The sequence below is a fragment of the Meriones unguiculatus genome, chromosome 5 (assembly GCF_030254825.1).
Source record: "Meriones unguiculatus strain TT.TT164.6M chromosome 5, Bangor_MerUng_6.1, whole genome shotgun sequence".
Lineage (NCBI taxonomy): Eukaryota > Metazoa > Chordata > Mammalia > Rodentia > Muridae > Meriones > Meriones unguiculatus.
In genome coordinates, this window is record NC_083353.1 from 114,635,087 (window position 1) to 114,661,490 (window position 26,404).

The following is a 26,404-nucleotide window of genomic DNA, read 5'->3' on the forward strand; positions in this document are numbered from 1 at the left end:
GCGGATGACCTTTGGGTCAAGGGCCAGTTGGCACGGGGAGGCTGTGCTGGCCTGCGACTGCTTTGGATAGATGTGAGAACCGGTCGTCTTGCTTCTCTGCTGAATTTGGTAGCTCTTCCAGAAGCCTGGCCATATTACTCACACCTTGGGGAGGAACGTTTGCCTGTTGTACCAACAGGCCTACTGCCCCTCTCTGCTGGGACTGATAATAGCTTGTTGGATTGTGTTCAAGTCTGCAAGTTTTGTTTTGATTTCAGATGAGTCTGGAGCCCAAGCGGTAAATGCTCAGATTAAGTGACGCTCCTTTGCTCATAGCTACCGCACAGCGCACGTTGTAGAAAGATCCTTCGTTAGCCTTTCTCCTTCTGTACAATTCCGTCCGGGGAGTAGAAGGGAAGGGCGGAACTTCACAAGGGAATGGTAGCCTTGGCCCTGTGTCTTGCCCGCAGTTTGAAGCCCAAAGCCCCATGAGGCTGCTGATAGCCCACAGAGTGGCCACGCTGGTATGAAAAGGGGTGGGAGGTGCACTTTCCCGAGACGATCTCCTGTCACCTGATGGAAACCCGCCAGAGTGAGTAGGGTCACTGCACATCACAGAATATGACAGACAGTGCCCACTCTGTAAGTGTTAGCCATTTGACATGTTGGCACAAGACACAGTTTAGCCCGCAGCCCTGAGCTTGGTGGCTTGGCCTGTCCTGGAAGATCCGGTCACCAAAGCCATCACCACCACCCTCAGGTAACATCCCCAGTGTGACAAGACCGGGTCCTGCCTTGGCTACTGCCGTCAAGAGTGTGAGGACAGTTCTGTGCTTGACATCAAGAGATCTCTCCATATAATTCCTAGGAGCTGGTCTTCATGGTGAGCAGTATGCTTGTTGCTAGTTTTTACTTGGCCTACAGCAGGGGGATAGTCCAGGGGCAGCAGCATGGGGCAGCAGCATCTGAAGATGTCTTTTGATCGGTGTTAGGAGTCCATGAGATATGTGTTCACTCCTTTACCCTCTGCATAAAGGTTCTCTGCGAACAACAGCCAGATGGGCAGGATCTGACCTTGTTTTTAAGAGTCAAGGCCTTGGAATTGCCTTGCTAGGGTCTTTCTGGCCATCCCGTGGAGCTCAGCTCTAGCCAGCCCCACCCCCCAGCTTCCTGGAAGACCACACCTTTCATCTTATGCTCGTTTGAAATTGGAGCTCCGTGAGTCCTTCAACATCCCAGAATACTGGAGTTGCAGGATACTTCCGGTCCAGTTGCTCTGGGCCGTTGTGTTGAGCTCCCACCCCGTCGTGCCTCAGTCTACTCCCCAACAGCACTAGACGTTCTGCTTTCCCTTCACCTTGGAATTTGGCGATTATTACGGGAACACACGACATTATTTTTTGTACCGTTTATGTCTTGCCTTTTTACCACCTTCCATCCCCTAGAACGTTCACCTGTTTCTTCTCTTGCCCTCAGGAAATCACCTGTCTTCTGGGCTAATATTTGTAAAACTGTTGTTGGCTCTGAATGGACATAATGGGTCTCCTCAACAGCCCAGAGAAGCAGACAAAGTGTCCATCCTGTGGGGGACAAAGCAATTTGTTCTTCACGTCCTTGTCACATGACTATTTGTTTGCAAAGGGTGTACTGTCACTTTTTGCTATATCTACTCAGTTGAGCCGGATGGGGAGCTGGCAGGTGTGTGTGGGAGGGTAATTTTATCAAGGGGTTTGATCTGGAATAGGCTCTTGGCAATGGGGAACAGCTGTTCTTTTGCTTGGCTGGAATTCAAAGGTAATGAATTGTTATTTATTTTTTAATTTTTATTTGATCTGTATGGCTGTTTTGCCTGCATGTATGCTGTTATACTACTTGCATGCCTGGTGCCTAAGGAGGCCATCAGGGTTGACGAATCGCCTAGAACTTGAATCACAGATGGTTGTGAGCCATCCTGTGGGTACTGAATGGAGAAATTGAATCTGGGTTCTTTGGAAGAGCAGCCAGCACTCTTAACTGCTGAGCCATCTCTCCAGCTCCAGTCCAGAGGGAGCTGTAAGAGTGTCTGGCCCACAGAAACCAAGGATCCAAGTGTAGGTTAGTTGCTAAGTGATAGCACCATGAGATGGTTTTACAGGGTGCTCACTCCCTGGGTCTGATTGTTGGGGTTTGAACACAAGCCTACACATACATTTCCACTTGGCAACACGAGATCTTTCTCAAGTCTTTCCTGAGTCACCAAAAGGCTAAGGAAGGGACTAAGACTTAGACAGGGAGTGTGCAGGACCAGGAAGGAGTCTTGGGCTCACTCTCTTCTTCATACCCTCATTTGGGTTCCTTTCCTTCTCTGCCTCTCAGTGTCCCCCTCTAAGCGATCCCCTCTCCTGAACACCCAGATAGGAGAACCCTTTCCTTTATATCATGTTTGTCCACCCAGGAGCAGCTCAGGAGAAGAGATAAGTGGCTGTGGTGACTGTGACGGCCGGGGCCATGGCCCATGGTGGTCCAGTCTAATTGCAGAGCTTCAGCAGCTGCTGTGAGTTTTCAATGATTTCCTTTGGGCTGGCTGGAACTTTGCCTTTTGGGAAAACCCTTAGGAGGGCTGGATGAAGTCCTAGCATCAATCTCTCCCTATCACAGGAAGCCCCAAAGTCTAACAAAATACAACCATCCTGTGTTCACCGCTCCCTGTCTGTAGATTCAACCAACTGCAGAAAAATCATATCTGTTCTGAACACAGGGGTCTTTCCTTCTTATTCCTTAAACAATATGCTATGAAGACTATTTCCCAGCATTTAGATTTTAATTAGCAGTATAAGTTACTTAGACAGCATTAAAGCAAACTGAACATGTGTGTGGGTGTGGCGGTCCACACATGAGAGAGTTGAGCAGTCGTAGATTCTGATATGAAAGGAGGGTCCTAGCAGTTCTGTCTGGCTACTGAAGGATTAATGTATTTCTCACGTGTTTTCTTTCCTTTGTCCTCTTCCCAGTGAGGACCAGAATGGGAAAGGAGTAAGATAGTACCCATCAGTACCCACTCGCTGAGACGTTTTGTATAGCTTGGGCATTGCCAAAACTGTACAAGGCAGAGACTCAAGGACCAGATACACAAGCAAAATCAACCCATTATGAAGGAGAACAATAGTGCTGTTGGGTCCATAGGTGACAAATTGTTTGACGGATGACTCCTGGCACAGAGCTGGTGGTTTTTCTTGCTGTGAGAAGGATGTGCAGACTAGTTTAGACTGGGCTGCTGTTTATTCAAGAGTTTGGGTAGGCTCCGAACTGCAGAACAGGGAGTAATACTGTGAATAAAAGTCCTGGAGGGAAGCCATACCTCCCAATGTCTCTTCTGCAAGGCTGATTGGCTGATTAGAACTTCAGTGATCACAGGGAGGTTGGAATGTTAGAGGTTCAGAGCCCGACTGCACTTTATTTTGGGCTGTCTTCAAGTCCCTAAGTAGCCATTTCTTGCCCAGCTATTGAATCTGTGATTGACAGATAAAACCCTTTGAAATGTATTCATTTAGCAGATCAGTAGCTTCCACCAACCGAAAGGCTAAGCACATCTGAGGCCTATGGCAGACATGTCCTCACTTGCTTTAATCCACCTACCTAATGTTTGCACCAATAGATTCGAAAAGTGCCTTAAACTATGGCTTTCTTTGTTCTGTTACTATAATAACCATTTGGTGAAACTGTTACCACATTGGAACGTGAAATTTGAAGTAATTTGAACCTGTATTCCTGGGCTGTGATCATTTACATTTGGTTTCAGAATAAACTTTTTTTAAAAAAAATTTATTTTATCCCCTCTGAGGTTAGAGTTATGTTTCTTACACTGACAGCGCCTGATTCTTCTTCCAGCTCACAGTCTTGCTCTGATCCTGAAGAACTGCTCCTATGCTCCCAAGAGGCCAGGGCAGAGTGAGAAAGGGCCTAGGGAGGCCTTCGAGGGCATCCCTACTAGGTTAAGCTAGCCATCCTGCTTATCAGGAGCATCCCACCCTAGAGAAAAGGAACCTCCTCAAACATTAATTGTTTGATGGACTGGTGTGAATCAGGCTCAAGATCTGAATCTTGACCACGAGTCAGAAGCTTGGAATGTAGATGAGAATCTCAGGAGAACAGAAGTTATAAATAGGATCAGTTACCTCTTTCATCCCATTCATCCCTGCTGGTTGACCAATGGGAAAGAAACTATGCTCTGCCCTGAGTGAATTCTTAGACCTACTGCTTTGGACTCTGGGTGCCTCCACACCTCCTCCAGGGGGCAGCCTCACGACCACTCTGGAGCTGGAACTATCAGCCCCCCCCCCCCCCCCCCGCAAACAACTTGCACTTTATACATTTGTCCTCCTTTCTTTATTTACTTCAGGCCTAGGAATGCTCATGCTCCTCACCCCACCCCTCTCCCCGCTTCTCCTTCGTCAGCTGTTTGAGAAGAAACAACAGCATAGCTGTGGACCTCTGCCTCTTGCTTTTCCTCCTGGCTTTGCCTGTACCTTCCCCCACCTCCCCCCACCCCCGGGGAGATACTCTTGCTTTCACTCCCTTCCCTTGGATGGGGCCTGACGTCCCCAGGGAAGAGGCCTGGTCTCCTCTGATGAACTGGAAATAGGATTAAGATAGGCCACAATTGGGTCTGTACTCCTGAGCAGGAGGATGAAGTCATGGGTTGATGGAGCTGGAGCTGCACTTCTCTGCCAGCTTCTGGCACCACCGACAGGAGATGAAACAAGACAGAAGTAGCTGGTGCCGGGCACTGGAGCCAGGAGATGCTGGAAGTGCAAATTAGCTGACCTTTGTTTTGTGTCCCTGCCAGAATGGTTTAGCAGAGAGCCAACACGAAGCCTCTGCAGACAGCGGGCGAGCGATAATAGGGGAGAGCACTTGCTAGTCGTCTCAGCATGGGCGCTTGTTTTGAAGCAAGTTTCTGAGGTACACCCATCCATGAGTGACAAGACTAAATTTAAGGCAGCAATGGCCTGCAGTCAGTGTATTTCTCTCTCATGTGCAGCTCAGGCAGGATGTTCAGGGCCAGGCCAGAGCCCTGTGTTCTGTCTCATTTCCCTGTTGCTTTCAAGATGGAACTTGGAGCTCATGGTCCAAGAGGCCATCTCAAGCTTCAGGCACCATGGTCTCATGCTGGCAATGGAATGAAAAGGAACAAGAAAGGAGGTCCCCCTTTCCTGGACAGTACAGGGTACCTTCCTACTTCTGTCCTCCAGGGCACAGCCGAGAGCAGCTGTGGCTGCCCCTGTGGCAGCAGACAGGCAGAACAGACCATCTTCATCCCTAGTAGCTGCACCCCAGTGGAGGCTGAAAGTTGAGAGTCATAACTAAGAAGGACGGGAAGACACTGGGATTTGCCCACTCTTTTCCTACAGCTTAGGAAATGGATGTGTGGACAAATGAGATAGATTTCTTGAGGTCACATGCTTTGCAAGTGATGGAGTTGGCGTTGTAGCTCATCCATGCTTGTAGAACCCCTGCATTTACTGTGCTGTCTTCCAAACTTTGATGCCCAGGTCTCTCATATAAAATGCATTCCAGTTAGTTAAGGCCTGTTCATATCCTCTTGTCTACTTAATTTTATTTAAACATTACTGTGTTATTTAAAAAATAGCTATGTATGTGTGTGTTTTCTTAATTATTTATATTTAATACGTGTGTTTATGTACACTGTGTGTATGGAGCAACCTTAGAGGGCTAGAGAGAGCATTGAATCCTCTGTGCTTGGAATTACAGGTGGTTGTAAGTGGCCATGTGGGTGCTGGGAACTGATCTCAGGTCCTCTGTAAGAGCAGTAAGTGTTCATAACTGTGGAGCCATTTCTCCAGCCCCTCTTGTTGTTGTTATTATTATTATTATTTATGTGTGTGACACACACACAGAGAATGAGGGGAGAGAGGGAAAGAGAGAAAGTGGTGTCTATGCGTGTGGGTCATGACCTTAAACATTTTTTTTTAACCTTATCTACTTTTAGCCCAAATCTGAAAGGATGAGAATATTTCTCTCCTTTGAAGGAAATATTGTGTCCTTGAAGGCTTCTGCCAGTATCTCTGAAGGTCCAATTTGTGAAAGATGCAGAGGTTTTGAGACAACTTTATTTATGTGGGTTAGAAGAGGGTCTCGACTGTAAAGAGGGACAGGGTTTGTATTTTGTATTAACCTGTTGAATCAGAGCTGGGCAGGGAAGCTGTGTGGATCTTTCCGGCTGGACTTCTCTAGGTCAGCAGCCTTGAGCTGGGAGGGTCGACATAAGCCAGAAATGACGGGCTCAGACCTCCAGCTTGGCTCTCCTGGCCTGCTCATAGGGTTCACCAGTTTTCTTGATCCCACACATGCCCACAGGAAGGCGAGGTACACAGAGAGATTCCTCAGTGTCTTAGTCAGCTTTCCAGTGCTGTAACACAATACCCAAGGAAATCAATTTGGCAAGTGGGACATTTATCTTTGTTCATGGTTTCATAGGTCCACAGTCATATGGTCCCATGAGCGTGGGCCGGTAAAAGTACAGTGCATCACAGTGAGAGTGTGTGGCTATGGAGGATGTTTGCTTCATGGTGGCCAGGAAGCAAAGCAAGAGTAAGGGGCTTGGGTTGCCATCTCCCCTTTGTAGGCACAAAAATGACCTAACTTGCTCCCACTAAGCCCCACCAGCTAAGGGCTCTACCACCTTCTAGTAGTTTTCCAGGCTGGGGACAGAGTTTTAGCTAGCACGTGTCCCCTCTTGCCCTTTTTGTTTGCTTGTTTGTTTTTCCGAGACAGGGTTATCTCCATGTAGCCCTGGTTGTCCTGGAACTTAAGCTGTAGACCAGGTTGGCCTTGAACTCAGAGATCCGCCTGCTTCTGCCTCCTGAGTGCTGGGATCAAAGAGTGCTCTACAGCCTCTGGGCTTTCCCTTAAGTCCTTACTCAGCAGCCAGACCCAGCTCTGACTTTGCCTGGCTTTCTCTGGCGCCTCAGCTGCAGGTTTCTTCCAGCTACGATAGGCAGTACCGCCCAGAAGGTGACCCCAAGTAGGGACGAAGCCTTCAGTCTGCAAGTAAATAGGCCAGTGGAACACCCGGGACACTGGAGGGGACTTGTACATGTATTCATTTCTGCTATGATCGGCCCAGCATTTGCACTCTAAGAGCGTGGCTCCTGTCTTTGGAAATTGTGTAGGGAAACCAGGGAGAAGGGCACGGAAACCGGTAATTGCAGTTTAAGAGTGGTGTCCCTAAAGGGTTGTGAGAGAAGAGCAACTGTGGGGAAAGCCTTCCTGGAAAGGGGGCCTTCTGTGCGGAGACAGGGAGATCTGAAGAGAGGAAATGCAGATAGGTGGAGGGGATAGGCTTCCCCTTAGGCTTTGTGGTTGCCAGAATCTACCCCATGTGTTTTCTTTTGCATTCGTTGTGCTAAACACGTGCCTGGGCATAGTGGACGTGCCAGTGGAAGAAAACAGCAGGGCGTTTTCAAAAAGGCTTCAGTAATGCCTGGGTTAGGCAGGGCTAGGGATAGGATAAGAGAACCGCTGTGGTCAGATCATGGAGGGCCTGACCTCCCTGCTTTCCTACTGAGCTGGAATGTTTCTCTTTAAATTGGGGTGGGACATAGTTTGCATTTTTTTTTTTTTTTTATTCAGCAGAGATGGTGCTAGGGACTCAGAGGCCACACACCCAATGCGTGTGCTGTGGTTATTCTCGCATTATCTATGTAACAGTGTCTGCTGTGAATCTGGGAGCACAGGTATGGAAACCACCTTGGACTTCATTCTACATCATCTCAGGACTTGGCTTGCCCTGGCTGGGCTGCCTGACGTAGAACAGAGAAGCCTGAGAGTGGCTAAGACTGTGAGTTAAACATGTCCCTGGGTATTGCCGTGGGGTCCGAGCAGATCCTGCTGGAGGCGCTGGGCCGATGTTGAAAGTCCTGCCTAGCAACTAGACTGTGGACCAGGTTGGGGTCAAGGGTGACCAGAGGAAGCTTGGAGGAGAAGATGAGAGCCCGGACTTCTTGTTTCTGTTGAGGGAGAGACTGTAGCTAGATTTCGGGCGCATGCCGTAGGGATTTGTTGTGGGAAGGGAGGCGGCAGCTTCTGCAGAAATCACACTCCCATCCGCAGTGAGATGGCTGAAAGCACCCGTCTTGCTGGGGCTTTCTACAAACCATTTAACACCCTCAGGGACCTCCCAGGAAATATGCTAGAGTGTTGTTCCCACTTTCCCTTTGATCTGGGAAGGGGCTGACCTGGGCCAATGGGAGATGGGCCAGGCTGGCCTTGCCTTGCCAGGGCTCCTGCTGGCAAGGATGCCTGAACTACAGCCTTCTTTCTTTAGACACTTCTGCGGCCTGCGTGGGGAAAATTTCTAGCTCCTCCTCACGGTGCGTGAAAGAGCTGGTTGTATGGTGCACAGCAGTTGCTCATGTCGGAGAGTCTTAGGGGCGGCAGTAGGTTTTTGTGGTCTTATGATTTTTAGTTTTTTTTTTTTTTTTCTAATTCTGAACTGTGGGTAGGAAAACAGGTAGGCAGGAACGTGAGCAAATGGACACCCTCCACTGCCCTCAGCAAGTGCCAGGACTCTGTTCCTTACGTGGTGATTTTATGGGAAAACAGTGTTGCAGAATGGAATAATCAGACTGGGGCCTCAGCCTCCTACCCTGTTCCTCAACTCGCCTCCCTTGTCTGAGAGGAGCAAGGCCTTCCCGAATAAGAAATCAATGAAAGCGCCCCTCTGCTTACAGGGAAGCACCCAAGATGCCAGAGAAGTGATAGTGTTGCCATGGTGACAATTAACCCAATAGAGCCAGGGAGATAGGGTTGGGAAAGGGGCAAGAGTGTCCTGTCCTTCTGGAGACCTGCTTGCCATTGTGGAGGCAGAGGGACAAACTTCTCTGGTGGACACGAGAGAGATGATGATATGGGCCACTATTGCTTGGGATGAACCTTTGACATGTGTGATTCCATTCCCCACTCACTTCAGACTCACATCCTCCACATTGCACACAGAGGAAGGGCTGGGCAGTAAGCTGGAGCTTATGCAACTAGTTTACGCGTGAGGTTGAACCTGAACTTGGGGCTATAGAGACAGTGAAAACAACCAAACCAAACCAACCGAACAACCAACTAACCAACCAACAACAGGTGTTTGGAGTCATTAAAACACAGACCATAGAGATGTTTGTAAGTAAAACATGCAGGCATGTGTATACTAACGAACCAACAGCCTTAGGCTGTTATGTTATTGCTGATGGGAACTGATCCTATTGGTTCTAGCGGCCTTCTGGGGAATGCGTCAGAAAATGTGTTCCTAAGCCCCATCCCCCATCTACTGTATTTAAATCTATAGGGGCGAGGTCTAGGAAACTCTACTGCGTAAAACAAACCTCCTCCTGCTAGATCATTTATTTTTGAATGAAGAGGATTAAGACCAGGGAAGCTAGGCAGCCAGATCAGGGCAGAAGAGTGACCGCCTCCATCCCTGGACCTGAAGGTGCAGGAGCCGAGCCAGAGCTCAGCGCTCGCCTCTCTCTTGACAGCTGTAGATAGCACCTGTTGCATACTGGAAGGCCAACCTCGGTTTCCCTCAGTGCCGCCATCCTCAGAGGACAGTGAGCCTATGGCCAAGGCTGGACCAGCCCTGGGCCATGCTGAGGCGCCTCTTTCCCTGCAGGCCATGTGGGAGCAGTGCCAGCTACTGAAGAGCGCCTCGGTGTTTGCCCGCTGCCACCCTCTGGTGGACCCCGAGCCTTTCGTGGCTCTCTGTGAGAAGATCCTGTGTACGTGCACCACGGGGCCGGAGTGCGCATGTCCCGCTCACCTTGAGTACGCTCGGACCTGCACCCAGGAAGGGATGGTGCTGTACGGCTGGACTGAGCACAGTGCCTGTCGTAAGTTGCTGCTTTGTGCCGTGCTCGCACAGGCTGTTTGTGTGGGGTTGCGGCGCCGGCGTTTTAGAGCCGTGTTGTGCTGTGTACCTTCCCACTACTGCCATTAACCAGTGTCTACCAAGCTCTCCGTCCTGAATGGCTCCTGTCCTCTGTCACCTAGTCTTGGGAGTACTGGCCTGCAGGGGAGACCCTTCCCTCATGGACTATGTGGAAGATGAACAAACCTTTCATGGCCCTGTCCCTACCTCTGTTCCATACCACATCCGTCTCTTGAGTAGCCCAAGACTCCCTCAAGAAATCCATTCCCTGGCTTGTCTGTGCTTCAGCTCAGCAGGCAGTTAGTCCCAGTGTTTGTCTTGACGGTTTTCCTGAGCTAGAAGGAACAGCAGGTTATCTAAGCTGTGTGCGTGGTGGCCCCAGAGAGAGCAGAGAGACTTCATTAAACCTTCCCTCTTATTAACCCACCCTTCCGGCCTCCAGGCACAGTGTGTACTGTTCCTTCAATCCAGCCTTGCAACGCCCGCCCATTTGGCATCTCTAAATCTCACTGGGTCCACAGTCATTGTCACTATCTCCAAATCACCGTGATTAAGTAGAGACTTCTGGTCACCTTGCAGAAGCCTTCTCTCTCACCACACTGATCAAAAGCCACTCGATGGGCAGCTGGTTGGCTGTAATTAGCCAGATAATGTGGACCGAAGGAGGCAGAGGGCCTGGCTGATATTGACACTGCACGCTTGAGTTTCATCGTGTGGCAAACAGCTCTGCCATCAAAGCCTGCCATCTCTGCCGTGGGGGTGTGGGAAAGTGGGGTCAGAGCAGCCTTCTCCTCTGCATAGGGAGTGGCTGTCTTCTTAGACCTTTGAAGGCAGGGTTGGGGAGATGCCTGATAGATAGTCTTGAGGGAGGAATTGGAGGCCAGGCCTTGCCCAAGAGAATCTGTGGGCTCCATGTGGTGAACAGAGAGATGGTTGGGCAATTAAGGCTCAGAGGCAGCTCAGGAAAACAGGGGAAATAAATGAGGGTTGCCAAAGTGGGCATGGGGAGAGTGTGCCCTGAGCCGGGGGTGAGGTGGCATTTGGTTGGAGTCAGTTTCATGAGGAAGAGTAGCTCACAGAGGAGGAAGTGATAGTTCCTTGCTGGTCCCTGGTAGCCATTCCTTTACAGCCCAGAATTTGGTGTTAACCTGAGGAAGTTTTAGTGGCAGAATACCGACAGACAAACGATGGCCAAACCTCCTTGATGGAGACTAGAGAACAGATAGATAGCCAGAGGGCAGGGGTATCTGGCCCAGGCACCCCAGTGAGTCTTAGCTGGGACCTTGCAAAACAGAAGATGCTCTTTCAGGGACTTTCTGGTTCAAAGGGACCATGGGCTGGTGGGTTGGAGATGGCCCCTGAGACCCTCTAGACAGAGTGGGCAGCCAGAGGGCCAAGCTGGCTGTGCTCGGGGTCTTATTTGACTTGTCTTTCAGGCCCAGCATGCCCTGCTGGCATGGAGTATAAGGAGTGTGTGTCTCCCTGCACCAGGACCTGCCAGAGCCTGCCCATCAATGAAGTGTGTCAGCAGCAGTGTATGGATGGCTGTGGCTGCCCTGGTAATAAACTTCCCTCTTCATTTCCAAACCTGAGGTCCTGCCAGCACCCTTGGCTTTGGGAAGAGAGATGAAGGCCATTTGTGTTTTCCTCCCCAAGGCTGAAATCAGAGGTCTTTTATTTGGCTTTTTTAAAGTCTTTGTACAGAGAGACAGGATTTGTACAGGATTGGAGCAGTCTTCATTTTTAATTTATGTTTTCCCATTGTACTGTGTTCAGAAAGCACTGTGTCTAGGGAAATAAGGGTGGTCTTGACCCTAACAGTGACTTTGTTCAGGGAGCTCCTGGCCCGATTTGAGCTGTGGTTTTGTTTTCTCAGTTAGGGTTCAGGACTCCAGTCTGGGAGAAGGGTCTTCTGAAGTAAGTCCTGAGTTTGCCACATGCGCTCAGCTGAAAGGGGCTTTACGTGAGAAAGCCTACATCCAGGAGACTGCGTGACAGTCACGCGCTGCATTCAGTTATGCAGAGTCTAAGTCCTGAGGCTCATGACTTCTCTCCTGGATGATGCAGAACAAAACCGTTGGCTCTGTGCAGTCCTGTAGGGACTGAAGATGAATAACCCTGCACACTCACACACATGGCATCACACAAGTCCTTCAAGATTCCCGGAAGAGGCCTCCACCTAGGCTCATTGGCCTCTCCACTGGATGACGCCAAGCAAGCTCTTTGGCCCATTCTTTCTTCTGCAGAATGGAGATTGGTATCTCCCTCCCTCACATTACATAAATGTCAAGGATAAACGTCATAGCGCACTTTCTTAGAGTTTTCCAGAAGAAGCACTAAGCCTACGATTGCCCATGGGGGTTCTAGAAGTGAGAGGTGAGACATGATGATGATGGTGACAGTGCTGAGACCTTTGCCTTGATGCCCTTGAACCCAGAGGGAGAACTCCTGGATGAAGGCCTCTGTGTGCAGAGCTCCGAATGTTCTTGTGTGCATGCTGGGAAGCGGTACCCTCCCGGGACCTCCCTCTCTCAAGACTGCAACACTTGGTAACGGGCTACACAGTGGGGTCTACCCACAGGTTCTGAGACAGGAAGCTGGGGCAGGATGGGCAACAGCAGGTGGACCAGGAGCTGGCCTGGGTTGAGAGGAGGGGCTGTGGGGTTGGCAGGGGTGTCAGAGCAGGTGTTGAAGGCAATGGTGGCATGCAAAGATCACGTCGCAGATACGCCTGGAGGGAAATCAGAGGGACACATCTTTTCCATGCAGCTGACAACTCCGGCTCTCCTTCCCAATGACGGTTCAGTAGATGATGCTTGTCTTTGGCAATGTGGCTGTATAACATTAAGCACACAGCTTTTCTCTTTCAATCCTTTGTCTGCTGGGTGGCACTAGCGGGGCTCCTTGGTCTATGTTCTGTGGTGCCTGGGTGGGCCTAGCCTGGGCACCTATCTCTGATTAGTTCAAGCATCTCTTCAAGAATATCTCTGCAAATGGCCTCTAATCAGCTCACCTATCCTCTGTGCACTGGGGGAAACAGCTCCTTGTTCCCCCTCCAGCCCTTTCCCTGCCTACAGCCTCCAGTGCAGCGGTTCTCAACTTGTGGGTCACGACCCCTTGGGGGGGGGTTGCGCGTCAGATAGCCTGCATATCAGATATTCACACTGCAATTCATAACAGTACAAAATTACAGTTATGAAGGAGCAACGAAAATAATTTTACGGTTGGGGGGGTGTCACCACAACATGAGGATCTGTACTGAAGGGTCGCAGCACTAGGAGGGTTGAGACCTGCTGCTCTGGTGCCCGCTAGAGGACCCCTCAGGGGTCCTCCCGTCACTGTCCAGCATGGCTCTGCTCACCTACTACACCAAATCTTCCTTGCTCCCCCTACCTGCTGTGCATGGGGAGAGGAGGACACCTTAGTACCAGAGCAGATCTTCAGAGTGCCGGACACCCTGGGTTTCTAGTTTCTTCTTTATGATATCTCTGTTGTGGCCAAAGCCATGTCCCAAACCCCTTTGCTTTTAAAGACCGTTCTGGTGCCCGTTCCATTCTTTTTTCCTATATCCTTCTCTGGGGAGGGCAGTGCTATATGTGTTGAAGGTTAATTTAATTAGGCGCCCTCCTGGCAGAACCAATGACCTGAGCCTCTTTTCTTCAACAGCATCTGCAGAAACAGCCTGTGGATCTGCAGCAATGAAGAATGCCCAGGTATATATGTGTTCACTTTCTTCCCTCCCCTCTCTCTGTGGAGAGGCGTGCCCCTCCCACTCCTCGGCCACTCCCACTGGACAGGGAGCCCACAGTGCAACAGACAGAGTGCCTGTTATGATATATTTAAAAATATGCCACACATACAACAGATCTAGTATGAAAGATATTTATTTGGGGGAAGGGAAGCAGAAGAGAGTTAGGGCCTGAGTGAGCTGTGATGGCAGAAACAGAGACAGAGATGGGGGAGGGGACACCCCAACAGAGAAGCAAAAGCAGAGAGAGAGAGAGAGAGAGAGAGAGAGAGAGAGAGAGAGGGAGAGAGAGAGAGAGAGGAGACAAGGGTCTTTTTATCCCAGGGCCCCTGAGGGTGGCGATCAATGATGACATCACAAGTGCCCAAGCAACCTGGGAGTGGGTTAGTGTATCAAGATTTGTGAACTACCAGTGAACCCTTTGCAAGACCTCCTGACCTCAGCTCTGGCTTTAGATCTCAGCCAAGCTCTCTGCTCACCCTGGGCGATGCCAGCTCCTGCACAGCAGTGGGAGTAGGTTGCCCTGCCCAACTCCTGTTTGCTCTGGGGATTAAGTTGCTGAGTTGTGAGACCTGATGGGCTGGCAGGGCTGACTAAGCAAAGAGAAGAGGAAAAAAAAAATTAAGAGAAAGGAGAAAGTTCCCACAACTCTTTCTTCTGTAGCCTCAGCACACTAGTCAAACAGAGTAATAGAGAAAGGCAGAGGGTGGAGATTTAGTCATTGAGGCAGCCCTGGGGAGAGGAACAAATAAAGGAGGGATGCCAAGCCTTCCCAAGAAGTCCTTACTGCTGTAGATCCAGTTTCTAGGTGATGCTCCCTTCTGGGGCAGGTGCAGCCTTACCCTCCGCTGAGGGTAATTGCCCTCAGCTGCCAGGGCTTCTGTCCTGGGAGGTTTCGTTATTCCAGGAATCTAGATGACTCCAGAGGAAAGGTTAGCGATGGCTTAGCTCCGTACCTTCAGCCGAGGTCAAGGAGACAGACAGACAGCAGGAAGGCTGAGATCCATGTCCTCTCTCTATCCTGCTTTTAGACACCTCATGGGCCCACATGAGAAGGCAACGATTTTTAGCAAAATCAGCTTTTGAGTGCTTTCTCATGAGTGTCACTGGGAATTTTCTGGAACGCTTATTTCGCAGACCACAGTATGGTCCAAATGCTAAGAGATCTGGGCTAGGGAAGGATCCATCCCTTAGCTACCTGTCTGGAAGCGGCTTAGGGAACTGCTTTGTAGTCAGTGCCTCTACTCCCCTCCTTCCCCCCCCCCCCCCCCCCCGCTTGGTCTCCACTCTGTTTCCTGCAAACCTTGCCTATTGAAAGCTCCCTCTGCCTCGCACTCACTCATTCACGTGATGTTTTTGATATGCTGGGCACATGCTAAGGGCTTTCCTTGTCACCTCATTGTTACAACCCAAGAGACAAGTGTGATTTGTTTTCACCTTGCAAAAGAGCAAACAGACAGACAGACAGAATCGTGCTATGGAGTTTTCTCAAAGTCATACAGCTGCTAAGAGGTGGAGCCAGGCCTCAAACTCATAGCTCGCTGGATTGTCTACCTGTCCTTCCTTTCTTTTGTGGGTCCTAGACTTAGGTAGGCCTGAACTGATACGTGAGGTCTGTGGATAGAGGCTTTACTGTCAAGTAGGATCTTATCCAGTGTATATCACCCTGGGAAAGTTCTGGAACCTGATGGAAGCGACACCAATTACTTTAGCTCCGGAATGGCCAACTAGTCTTGGTATCCTTTGGGTCATCATAGAAGAAAGCAGAAAGGACAAGAAATTGCTCTTGAAGGTGCTGTCTGTGCTTTGTTTGAGCATGATCGATCACATTCTGTGTAGGAATCTGGACCTTCAAATAACTAAACTGAAGGCACCCATTGCACAGGTCCTGTCAGCCACCCTGACAGAATTAGAAGTTTAGCTTGCTGTGTTTTCTTTAGACTGACTCCCTGCTGAAGGAGTTCAGGGAGGGGCTTGTACCGTCATCCTTCTGTCCACCCATTCATCTAGGTACTAGTGGGTGTGTAATACAGTACAAGCTGTATCCATCCGTGAAAGTCTTATCTGGACAATGCAATCTCAAGATCTTCAATTAAACACTTCTAAGGGCCTGGCTGAGGCTTTAAGACAGGCAGCTCCTTGATGGCTGGAAGGGCAGGTAGCCAGCTCTGACTCGTGGTCTGTGGAGTAGCTTCATGCTTTGCTGACAAAGCTGGCTAAAATCTTGTCTCGTTCTCAAAGCCCTGCTCTGCCCCTCCTCTCATTCTGTTGCTGTCCAACCAGGGCTGCCATATTTAGGTGTGTCTCTCTGTTATCTTGCCACAATCCTATGGCCAGTGGGCTACCTTATCTTTCAGATAATCAGGAAGAGCTATTGAGGGGAAGAATTGGCAGGAAGTTTCAGGAAGGGGGTATGCCTAGTTCTCCAAATAAAGGAGAGAGCAGAGCAGAGCTCCTGAGGAGATCCGGGAGGGGCTGTAGTGTGCACATAGAGGCTGAGGCTTTGATTCCAGAGCAAAGATGAAAGTGTGGCTCCCATCAGTCCCTGCGCCACAAATCCCCAAACATAACGGGGTCACTTTGAAGGCTGCCTAGACAGTGTGTGCCCAGTCTGGGAACAGAGAAGAGGAGGGGTGAGGGTAGCAGTATGCTGAGGGGGAGGGGCCAGATGCCTTTCTAGAAGCTACCCGCCTCCTTTTTAATCCTTGGGTATCAAGAGGCAAAACTGTGGTACATTGGTCAGCTGCCACAAAATACCCGACATGGTTTGCTTGTGAAGCAGAGGTTTGTTTTGGTTTAAGAGTCTGGAGCGTCAGGATTAAGGTTGGGCCTTTGGTGATAAAGACCTATGAGGAAGTGTGTCACACCTGCAAACAGTAAGCAGGGGTGAAGGGTGGGGGTGGGGGTGGGGTGGGAGGTGTCCAACCATCTTCTTCAAGGGCACCTGCCCAATCACTTAAGCATCTTGCACAAGGCCCACCTCCTGCAGTTCCACACCCCTCTGGTAGGGTCACTCCTGGGACCAAGCCTTTAACCCATGGGCCTTTGGTGGACATTGAACACCCACAGGGCAGCATGTGGTTTCCATGTAGCCTGCAGGCATCCTGTAGCTCCTTCTCAACCTCTGCAATGCACGCTGCCCGGAACACTCTGCTAGGGGCTAGGAAAGCCCCACTAGGTGGGTGCCCGGGAGCTGTAAAGGTTTGGTTCCAATGACCCGTATAGAGGGAGCATGGCAGTTACCGGAAGCTATGCTTCAGACGCAGAAAGCCCTCGTTCTGTATTTGGTGCTCCTCGTGGAAGGCTGTGGGAGGTAGGTTTCTAAACGAGGAAGGGCTGAGTACAGGCCTCTTTGTTTGGGTCCAAAGTAAAAGCAGCCTTGGGTTGGGGGGTGGGGCAGGGCTTCGGTGCAGGTGGTTTGGTGCAAATGGAAACTTACTAGCTGTCCAGCAGGGTTTCCCAACACCGTGAGACGCGGTGTCCTAGTTTGCTTTCTGTTCTGTGATAAACACCACGACGAAAAACAACTTGGGGAGGAAAGGGTTTATTTAGCTCACACTTCCACATGACAGACCATCGCCAGGGCAAGAACTGAGGCAGAGACCACGGCGGGACACTGCTTACTGCCTTGCTTGCTCAGCCTGCTTTCTTACACTACCCAGGACCACCTCCTCAGGGGGCACCACCCACAGTGGGCTGGGCCCTTCCACGTTAGTCAAGAAAATGTCCCACAGACTTGCCCACAGGCCAATCTGATGGAGGCCATTTTCTCGATAGAGGCTCCCTCTTTCCAGAGGGCTATGGCAAGCTCACAAAAAACCCTAACCAGCACACAGGGTTCTTCACCATAGCTTCATTCCGTGGCTGCTGTGAGCTCATGGCAAGCCCTCCATCAGTGTGGGCCAGCACCATCCAGAGCGCAGAACAGCAGGGCGCTTAAGCAAGGCCAGAGAGGGACTGAGACCCAGGGCAGACTGGATGGAGCAGGCGAGGGGTGAGATGAGGTGAGAGGCAATGTGTGGGATGGGTCTTCCTGGGGGAGGGAGGGGAAGATCTCAGAGTAACCTATCAATCATTTTGTTCAGGATAATGTCATTCATTCATTCATTCATTCATTTCTGTGGTCCTGGGGGATGGTACCAGAGACTTGTGCAGGCTATACAAGTGCTCTGCCAATGGACAGAGCCACCCTGGACCCTGATCAGGATCCTTTGATGGATTATAAATTAGCCCTGTGATTTCATCCTGAGATTCAAGGCCAGTCTGCTCTGCAGCCTTTGGGAAGAATGATACCCCCCACACCGTGGCTAACAGGTAGCTAGAAACTTCTCCTCCCGGAGAGTGTGCTTGGAGGTGCATGGACATTCCTAGGATTCTGACCCCCTCCCACCCAAGGTCTTGGAGTGTCCAGCAGCCTGTCCACACCCACGCAGAGATCTCTGGAGGCCAGTCAAGGAAACAATCGTGTTTCATAGTAAGGCTTTCTTCCACTGAGGCTCCGCATTGTCCTCAAGCCCCTTGGTGACCACCACGAGCCGGGAGGTGACTCCCGGAAATCATGACATGTTTTTGGTCAGGATTACATTACCGACTTAAAGCCTAGCTCGGAGGAGCCTGGTGTCTGGAGGAAGTCTGTTTTACCTTGCTGGAGGCCTGTGGGTTGACATTTCTGCAGGGATGGCTGTGGGAAAAAGTTAAGGCCAATATCCAAGCAGGGCTTGGTTATCCGGGGCTACTAGCTGAACACCAGAGGGTTTGTTTGTAAGAAAAAGAGAGTTCATTAGATGAGAGAACTCCTGTTCCTCTTTCTCATCCTCTCTTGCCTCCTCCATTTCTCCTCCTGCTCTACTTCCTCTCCCCCTCTTCTTCCTTCTTCTAAATGAGGGGGGCTCTTGCTTTAACATTAGAAGCCTCTACTTTGCATGCTCCTTTAAGAATCTCTTTTCATTCATTTGTTCGTCTCTCGTCTGGTGGCTGCCCTTTACTGCCTGGCCTGTGAACGAATAACCTAGCTGTCCTGCTCTGGGCGGAGGAGCGTTGAGATGGCCATGTGGCCCATTGTTTGGTTGGATGTTCTAGTTCTCCCTGCCAGCTACTACCCGGCAGCTCACCCATCCATTTCCCCAGGTTTCCTGTGTTTGCAGCATGGATCTTTAATTGTACCTAGGAGATAAGCCATGCATAATATTTAGACTTCTGATTTAGACAGAAGTCAGCAGGGACGGAGCAGGAAACCAGATCGGAGGATTAGATTCTAGGCCCAAACGTTTTGCTTTCAAATAGTTGCGGTGCTTTCTCATTGACCCTTCTCTCCCTGGGCATTGTCAGAGAGAGGTGGAAGTCCAGTTTCACACTCAGATAAGAGTGTCCTTGGGAGACTGGAGATGTCTGGGGGAAGAGTCCCACCCATTTCACTGCAGCCAGGTCAAGGCGTTTGACATAAGCGACTACGTGACTTTAGAAGAATACACATTTTAAAAAGGTCTTCCTGTGACATTGCTGGATTCCAGGACGTTCACAATGGCTTGGGGTGACCCTTGGCCCCATGGTGTGGCTGCTTAGCTTTCCACCAGCACTCATAACTCCCTTGCCCTCTTGCAGGACACGGTGTGGGAGGAGGTATGATGAGACTGAGCTGGGGTCTCCCTGTTTCTTTCAAGTTCATCAGACTGGTTTTGTTCACTGGCCGCCCTACCATCCTGGAAGGGAGCAGTTGCCTTGGGGACCAGATAGATACTTGTTGGTCCCCAGGGGGTGTGTGTCCTAACCCAACCTTCAAATGTTCCCAAGGCAGAGCCTCACCTGGATTCAAAGCTGTGCGCTTAGCCTGGCCCAGCACCACCTGTCACCGAGAACACCAACGAGGTGGCAGGTGGTAGGGGAGGGGGCCCCTGTTTCCTTTCTCCTGTGGACAGCAGGAATCCTGTCTCCTGTGGACCATGGCCTTTCAGGACCACAGGCTGTTTGGACCCAGCATCAGCCCTGGATGTGGGCCCAGGTGGAGCTGTGGGACCTTCTTAAGGAAGCTTCTAAGGCGTGGGCTCTGCTGAGGAGAACCTAGCCCTTGGCTGTGTGGGGTAGTGGGTGGCACGAGGCTCCTCCTTCATGGAACATGCGTTTTACAGAGTAAAGGCAGAGAAGATTAGAGAGGGTGACACAAACACGCAGCTAGCGATTGGCAAAAGAGCACAGTGCCTGTTTCAGCCACAGGGTCCATTGTGGGCTTTGAGGATGGAGATTCCCCAGGCTGGGTAAAGACATTGGCAGGGCCTCTTCAGTAGGACATCCGCTAGAGGACCCTTGGAAAATGGAGTGGCAAAGTCAGGGTTGTGTAGGAGGGGTGTGTATAGAGTCTCCATCTACAAATGTATCAGAGTGGGTTGGGAGCTGGCCTTCCGAAGCTCAGTGCTGCCTGGCCACGTCATGTATAGATAGCTCGCCCCTCCTTCCCCGGCCCTGAACAGGTTTCTGTGTTGGCTAGGCTAGGGGCAGGGATAGTCTTGGATTGACACTGAGTCAAGTGCTCTCTTTCTCTCATCTCCTTCATGGCTCCCCTGGTGTGAGGCTGTCCCCAGGCCCCTCCACATGCCGGGTCAGTGAGAGCTGTGCTTCTGTCCTTTCCGAGCAGAGCTCTACCCAGGCTTCCACACTGCCCTTTGCAGCTGGCCTGGCCCTGAGCAGGGGAGTTTGGGGGGCCTTGGAGCAGGCTCTGGGCAAGAAGTGAGGGGCAGGAGCTCAGGACCGGAAGCTTCCAGTTCCTGAACATAGGCTGAAGTCAGCTTTGCAGTCATCTTCCTTAGTTGCCCCACTTATGTAAGGGGTCGTGGACTTGTGACCAGAGCTGACATCTTGTGGTTTGGGAGTGGGAACCAACTGACTTACAGTCCCTGGCCTACAGTTCTGATTGTCATGGGGTAAAAGGGCACCCAGGAGCGTTGGGGGAGGGGCACTCTGTTTTTATGTGTACCCAGCCTTGCCAACTTAAAGCCGTCCCCCCTCACCTCTTCTTCTGGGTCTTTCCAGGAGAGTGTCTTGTCACAGGCCAATCCCACTTCAAGAGCTTTGACAACAGATACTTCACATTCAGTGGGATCTGCCAGTACCTGCTGGCCCGGGACTGCCAAGACCACTCTTTCTCCATCGTCATAGAGACCGTGCAGGTGAGCGTGGCCAGGCTACCTGTGAGGAGGCTGAGGAGCCTTGTGGTGGGAAGGCAGCATCTGGAGGCTTGAGTATCTGCATGTGCGCGCGCGCGCGCGCGCGGGGGGGGCGGGGGGAGGACTTCTTCCGGTCTTCAGTGGCCTCATGCAAACCCAGCCTGCCTGTCCCATCTTAGCCACTGGGAGGTGGCTGCCTTGTTACCCAGGAGGGTCACCCCCTCCGGTCTAGTCTGTGGCTTCCTAACCCTCCGCTCTTTGAAACTGAGGGCTGGGAATGGGATGGGTCCTCTCCTTTCTGAGTGCCATGGTATAGGCGTGTACTCTACAGGTAATGAAAGGAGGATGGAGACATCTGTCTACCCTGGGGGATGGCCCTGGTTGGGTTAGTAGTAAGGTCACTCTGTGTCTCCGCTTGTCAGTGCGCCGATGACCCTGACGCCGTCTGCACCCGCTCAGTCAGCGTGCGGCTGTCTGACCTGCACAACAGCCTCGTGAAGCTGAAGCACGGAGGGGGAGTGGCCATTGACGGCCAGGATGTTCAGATTCCCTTCCTGCAAGGTGAGCTCATGCCCTCACCCTCCATACTCTGTCATCTTCCCAACATACGTCCCTGCCCACTGAGGGCACCCACTTCTTTCCTGGGAACCTGAGGAAGATTTGGCGGGGGAGGGTGGGGAGGTCCTGGGTGCCCCATCTCTGCAAGCCGAGAGGGCTTTCGGAAGTAGAGGTTGACCCAGCTGAGAGGTCAGGGGCGACTGTCAAATGGTCAGCTCGAAGGATACTACCCCAGCCAAGCACCTCGTGAGAAAAACCCTCTTGTCCCAGGTCTTCACCCAGGTCACAACCAATGACTCACCTCCAAAGCAGCTCTCCCATCTCTCTCCTCACGACTCCTGGGTCTCCTGTAGCCCATCGCCCTAGCCTGGCACACAGTGGAAAGACCTGGCGAGGGAGCACACTGGGTATTCACATGTGTTTCTGCCGAGTGTGGCTCCCAGGGAGCTGATGGATTCCTCCAGGGCAAGGCATAAGCGTCTCTCACATCTCCACCTGTCCGAAGCAGCAGCCTTTGCCACACTGAGCTTTGCGCGCGGTGTTGGTTAGCCAAGAGGGCTGTAATCCAGCCTGGAAGCCAATGGGGCCCACGCATGCTCAAGGACCAGGCTTAGTGGATGTCATAGGCACCCTCTGTGGCTGTGATGGAAAAAGCTGATCAAATCCAACTTGGGAGGAAAGGGTTTATTTCATCGGACACTTCCACCTCATAGTTTATCATGGAGGGCAGTCAAGGTGGGAACCGATCCCGCTGGCTTGTTCCCCAGGCTCATGTTCAGTGACTTTTCTTACACCTGCTCAGGGGTAGCACTGCCCCTTTCACATCAATCGACAATCAGGAGAATATCACAGACATGCCTACAGGCCAATGGCAGTCTTCTCTTAACTGAGGTTCCCTCCTCCCATGCGACCTTAGTTGACAAAGGCAGAGTATTCCCCCAGCCCCAGGCTTGAGCCTGAAGTTAGGATGCAGGAGCTTCTGCTGCCCCCTTATGTCTATAAAGGGAATTACAGGTCATGGTAGACCAGCGGCTCCTTTGGGAATTTATTTGCCTCTGTCCACCAGTTTACCATTCCTCCAGAGAGCTCCCCCATCCCCACCCCGACCCCAACCCTAGCCTCATGGACACCTATCTGCCTTTTACTCCTTGCTTGTCATTGCCATAATATTTTGAGGCATCACAGACCCACAATACACCTGTCACCCCGTCCTTCTGGCTTCTAGGTGACCTCCGCATCCAGCACGTGGTGATGGCTTCTGTACGCCTCAGCTTCGGGGAGGACCTGCAGATGGACTGGGATGGCCGCGGGCGGCTACTGGTTAAGGTGGGGCCCTTTCCAAGCTCCAGCCTCTTTGGAGCCTGACCCTTACAAAGTACCCCTTGTGCTCTCTGGGCAAAGTGGCTTTGTGTGGTAGGAGAAGAATTTCTTTCTCCTCACACTTTACACCCCCAGACCAGGGAACAGGCCTTTCTGTGTGGAAGAAGCTGATGTCTGTTTTCTGGTTGCTCCCTGTTGGTCCTGGGTTCTCCCTCTGGTGCTTGGGTACCGGGCTGACCTCCAGAATGGCTGACAGTCCCCTGTAGGACCAGCAACAAGGCAGAATGGCTGGCCAGTGTCCCTGGCTGCAGCAAGGCCTTGGATCAAGTCCCTGGAAAGTCACTGTGGGGGAGCAAGGGAAGAACCAGATTGGGGTACCCAGCTCAGACCCAGTGCCCTCCCATATGGCATCTGGAGAATGTGGGGTATCTCCCACATTCTTTACTGAGCCACCAGGCCAGTGCGTGTGTGGCCCGTGTCCTCTGGATGGCTTCTCTAGTCAGACTGGACATTTCACTGGGTTTCCTGCTGGGCTTGCAGAGGCCCAGGCAGGTGAGCGGACCAGGAATTGCTCTCACGAGTGCTGTTTCATGAGGGAGACAAGCCAGGAGACACCAAGAGCCACTAGCAGCCCTGACCCAGTCACAACAGAGCGAGGCTTCATTCTACAGCCAGGGTCCTTCTATTAGACCATGGTCCTCACTATCTGGTCTCAGGGTGTTGTCAGAGTCTTAAAAATGACCGAGGAGGGTCCCTGAGATCTTTAGGAGATTATAGCCTACCGGTACTTGCCAGGTTGATGGTCAAATCAAAGCGGAACAAAGTGGCCCATCCCAGCACTAAGGAGGATGAGACAGAGACAGGAGGCCAGCCTGGGCTACATAGTGACGTTCAGCTAACCTGAGTTCTATAGCGAGATTTGTCCGACACAGACAAATCGAAATCCCAAACACCAAAACCCAAAAAACATTAAACCAGAGGCATTAAAACACGCATTAACTCACTTACAACATAATACTAACCCTTGTTACCTATCAGACATTTGTAAGTACTTTCTTTTGGAAAAATAAGCTCGCCAGGGACCAGGAAACAACACCAGGCAGTAAGAGGAATGCCGTGGCTACACATGGCTGCAAATCTCTTTAACGATTCACTTAATAGAAGACAGCTGGGTTCTTGTATCTACTTCTGCAATCAATCCACTACAATATTTCACATCACAGGGCCTCTGGAAAATTCCAGTGTGTGCTTGGAAGACAATGGGAAGGGACAGACAAGAACAAAATCAGGCAACTTTGAAAATATTCAATCTCAAAGTTCCTCATGGGTCCTAAGAGACTGCATTTTGAGAAACAGCATCCTCGGTCAGACCTGGGCTGCCTGGGGAGCTTGCCCTACACCTTGGGGTCCTTGCTCCCCAAAGTCCTTGGTGTAACTCCATGGGGGGTGTTGAAAGCCCCTGTGAGATGTAGTTCCTTCATTTCTGTGTGGTTGTGCTCATTCTACCATTTTAGAGCCTCCATGAGAGGTCCAAACAAACTCTATTTTTTCTTTTGGAAAACCCATCAGCAAGCATAGAGCAGGGAGCAGGAAGAGCCGGGAAAGCCTCTTGCAGGCCCATTTCTAGTTAGATAATAAAGGGAGGACTCTGTTAGAACCAAGGTGACTTGAGGGGCAGGGGTGGTGTCAGCGTCAGTTGGTTACAGACTTTGGGCTTCTGGTTCTGCTCACCAGGGCTCCAGGAAGTGCTTCCGGGGGCATTCTACCTTCCCAGCATCCACCACGGTGGGTGCAGGGTGGATGTGTCACCTCCTGTCCTGGGCAGCTGCCTGCCTTTACCTCAGGTTGTTGTGTTCTTTGTCTCTCTCAAGAGAGGAAAGCTAGATTCTCATCTGTGTAAATGGGCTGTAGGGTTCTCTCTGGGGATTGATCAGTTTAGCTAGGAAGAAGAGAAGAAAATATGACGAAGCCGAGGGACGAAGTCAGGTGACCTCACGGCTCACGGGAGTATCCTACTGTTTGTTGGTTTTGCTATACAAAAGCGCATTTATGAGGAGCAGGAAGACATGGGGGACATTTGAAATGACCCCCGGGGCTTGGGGAGGAGCTGGCTGGAGGCAGGCAGACTGGGGTGCAAACTGCTCAGGAGCCCTTATCCTCTTTGCACTTGTGTGTGCTGTTCATACCTTGACCCTAGGCAGTGGGGAAATGGTCAACCAGCTCAGGTAAACAAGCTTAGATGGCTACCATGCAGGCCAAGTTCAGCCTCAGCAGAGTCCTGTGGAAGAGGACCCCGGACTGTTCCCAGCATGCCAGAACTGTCACAGAGCAGAGGCCTGTTTCAAATAGCGTCTTCTCAAAGTGTCCTGAGCTCAGACACTGTAGGGGCTGTGTCCCTAGGAACACCCTCTCTTCCAGCCCGTGACCGTGCTGTCCCCTGAGGCAGGCCAAGAAGACATGGGGGGAGGGCACGTTCCGAGGGGGGATAGAAGTAATGGAAGGCAGGTGGGAGAGGCCAAGGGGGACTTTGGGGAGTCTGAAGGTACTCTAAGAATGGAATGCATCTAAGAATGGAAGGAGAGAAAGATGCTGAGAAGTGGGAGGGGCAGGATGAAGGCGTGTCACTTGTTGCCACATTGCTCATGTGGCCTTGACAGTCTGTGCCATGTTTTATCTGGCACTGGGAGAAAACCTATTGTGTGGTCATTTATTTATTTATTTTTTTTATTCGCCCAACCTATTCATTCAATTTGTCAAATATTAGGGAGTCCCAGCAAACTTCCTGTGTTGTAACCCTCATCCTCAAGGGAAAGGTGCTGGGAGGCAGGGCCTCTGGGCAGGGAGGATACAACCTTATGAATGTGATTAACAGCTTTCTAAAGGAGCTCCAGAGAGCCAGCCAGCCCCTCTGCCATGAGCCATGTAGCAAGATGCCCCTGCCAGTCACTGCATCTACCGGTGTTTGATCTTGAGTTCCTAGCTTTCCTAACCTTCAGATGGTACAGCTTCTCTTGTTGATAACCCTACCAGTCTATGGCATTTTGTCACAGTCACCTGAATAGGAGATAGACACCATCCTGTTTTAGATGGTGAAGGTACAACAGTGAGACAGAGCAGGCAAAATGCTTGCCTCATTTAGTTTAAATTCTGAGAGAGGCAGATAATAAAGCAAACAAGGCTATTTTATCACATGTTATAATAGAGCGTGGGGAGAGAAATAAAGTATGGGCGGGGCAGGAGGGGTCAAGGCGGTTTGGTTTTAAGCAGGGAAGTCAGGGAAGACCTCAGTGCTTAGTGTATGTGACACTTGGCATTTGTAAAACAGACGAGGATGCTCCACTCTGCTCAACTTTCTTACTTGCATTCAAGTCTGTGGCTCCGGAACCTTCCTTATGCTGAGTCATACCTGGGAACTGGAAGGGGCTCCCAGAGATGACTCCAAGGTTCCAGACCTAACCCACAAGGCTTTGGAATATGGGGGTAGGAGGGGTGTCACCTGGTTTCATCAATTACCCACAGAGCTGGAGTTGCTTGGGTCTGCTACCTCTTCTGCACTGTTGAATCCAGCAGTGTCCTAGCTGTTCTGGAGAAGGGCTGCCTTCACTGCACTGCTTGGTCTGAATGTGTACTCTGTCTCGGCCCCGAGGTCTGATGTGAGAGTGAGTGATGGGACTGGAGTGTGAGCCCCGCTTCCTCCCCTGTGTCCTCAGCAGGAGTTTAGAAGAC

The 26,404-nt window shown here is 51.1% G+C and overlaps 1 protein-coding gene across 1 annotated transcript in view; it reads left to right on the forward strand.

Moving 5' to 3' along the window:
- Vwf (von Willebrand factor) overlaps positions 1–26,404 on the forward strand; it is a 126,668-nt gene that overhangs the window by 21,147 nt on the left and 79,117 nt on the right. Inside the window, exons 7-13 of the mRNA XM_021636960.2 lie at positions 9,641–9,857; positions 11,332–11,454; positions 12,333–12,444; positions 13,562–13,608; positions 20,667–20,803; positions 21,223–21,361; positions 22,584–22,684. Coding sequence (XP_021492635.1) covers positions 9,641–9,857; positions 11,332–11,454; positions 12,333–12,444; positions 13,562–13,608; positions 20,667–20,803; positions 21,223–21,361; positions 22,584–22,684 — 876 coding nt within the window. The remainder of the gene's footprint in view (positions 1–9,640; positions 9,858–11,331; positions 11,455–12,332; positions 12,445–13,561; positions 13,609–20,666; positions 20,804–21,222; positions 21,362–22,583; positions 22,685–26,404) is intronic.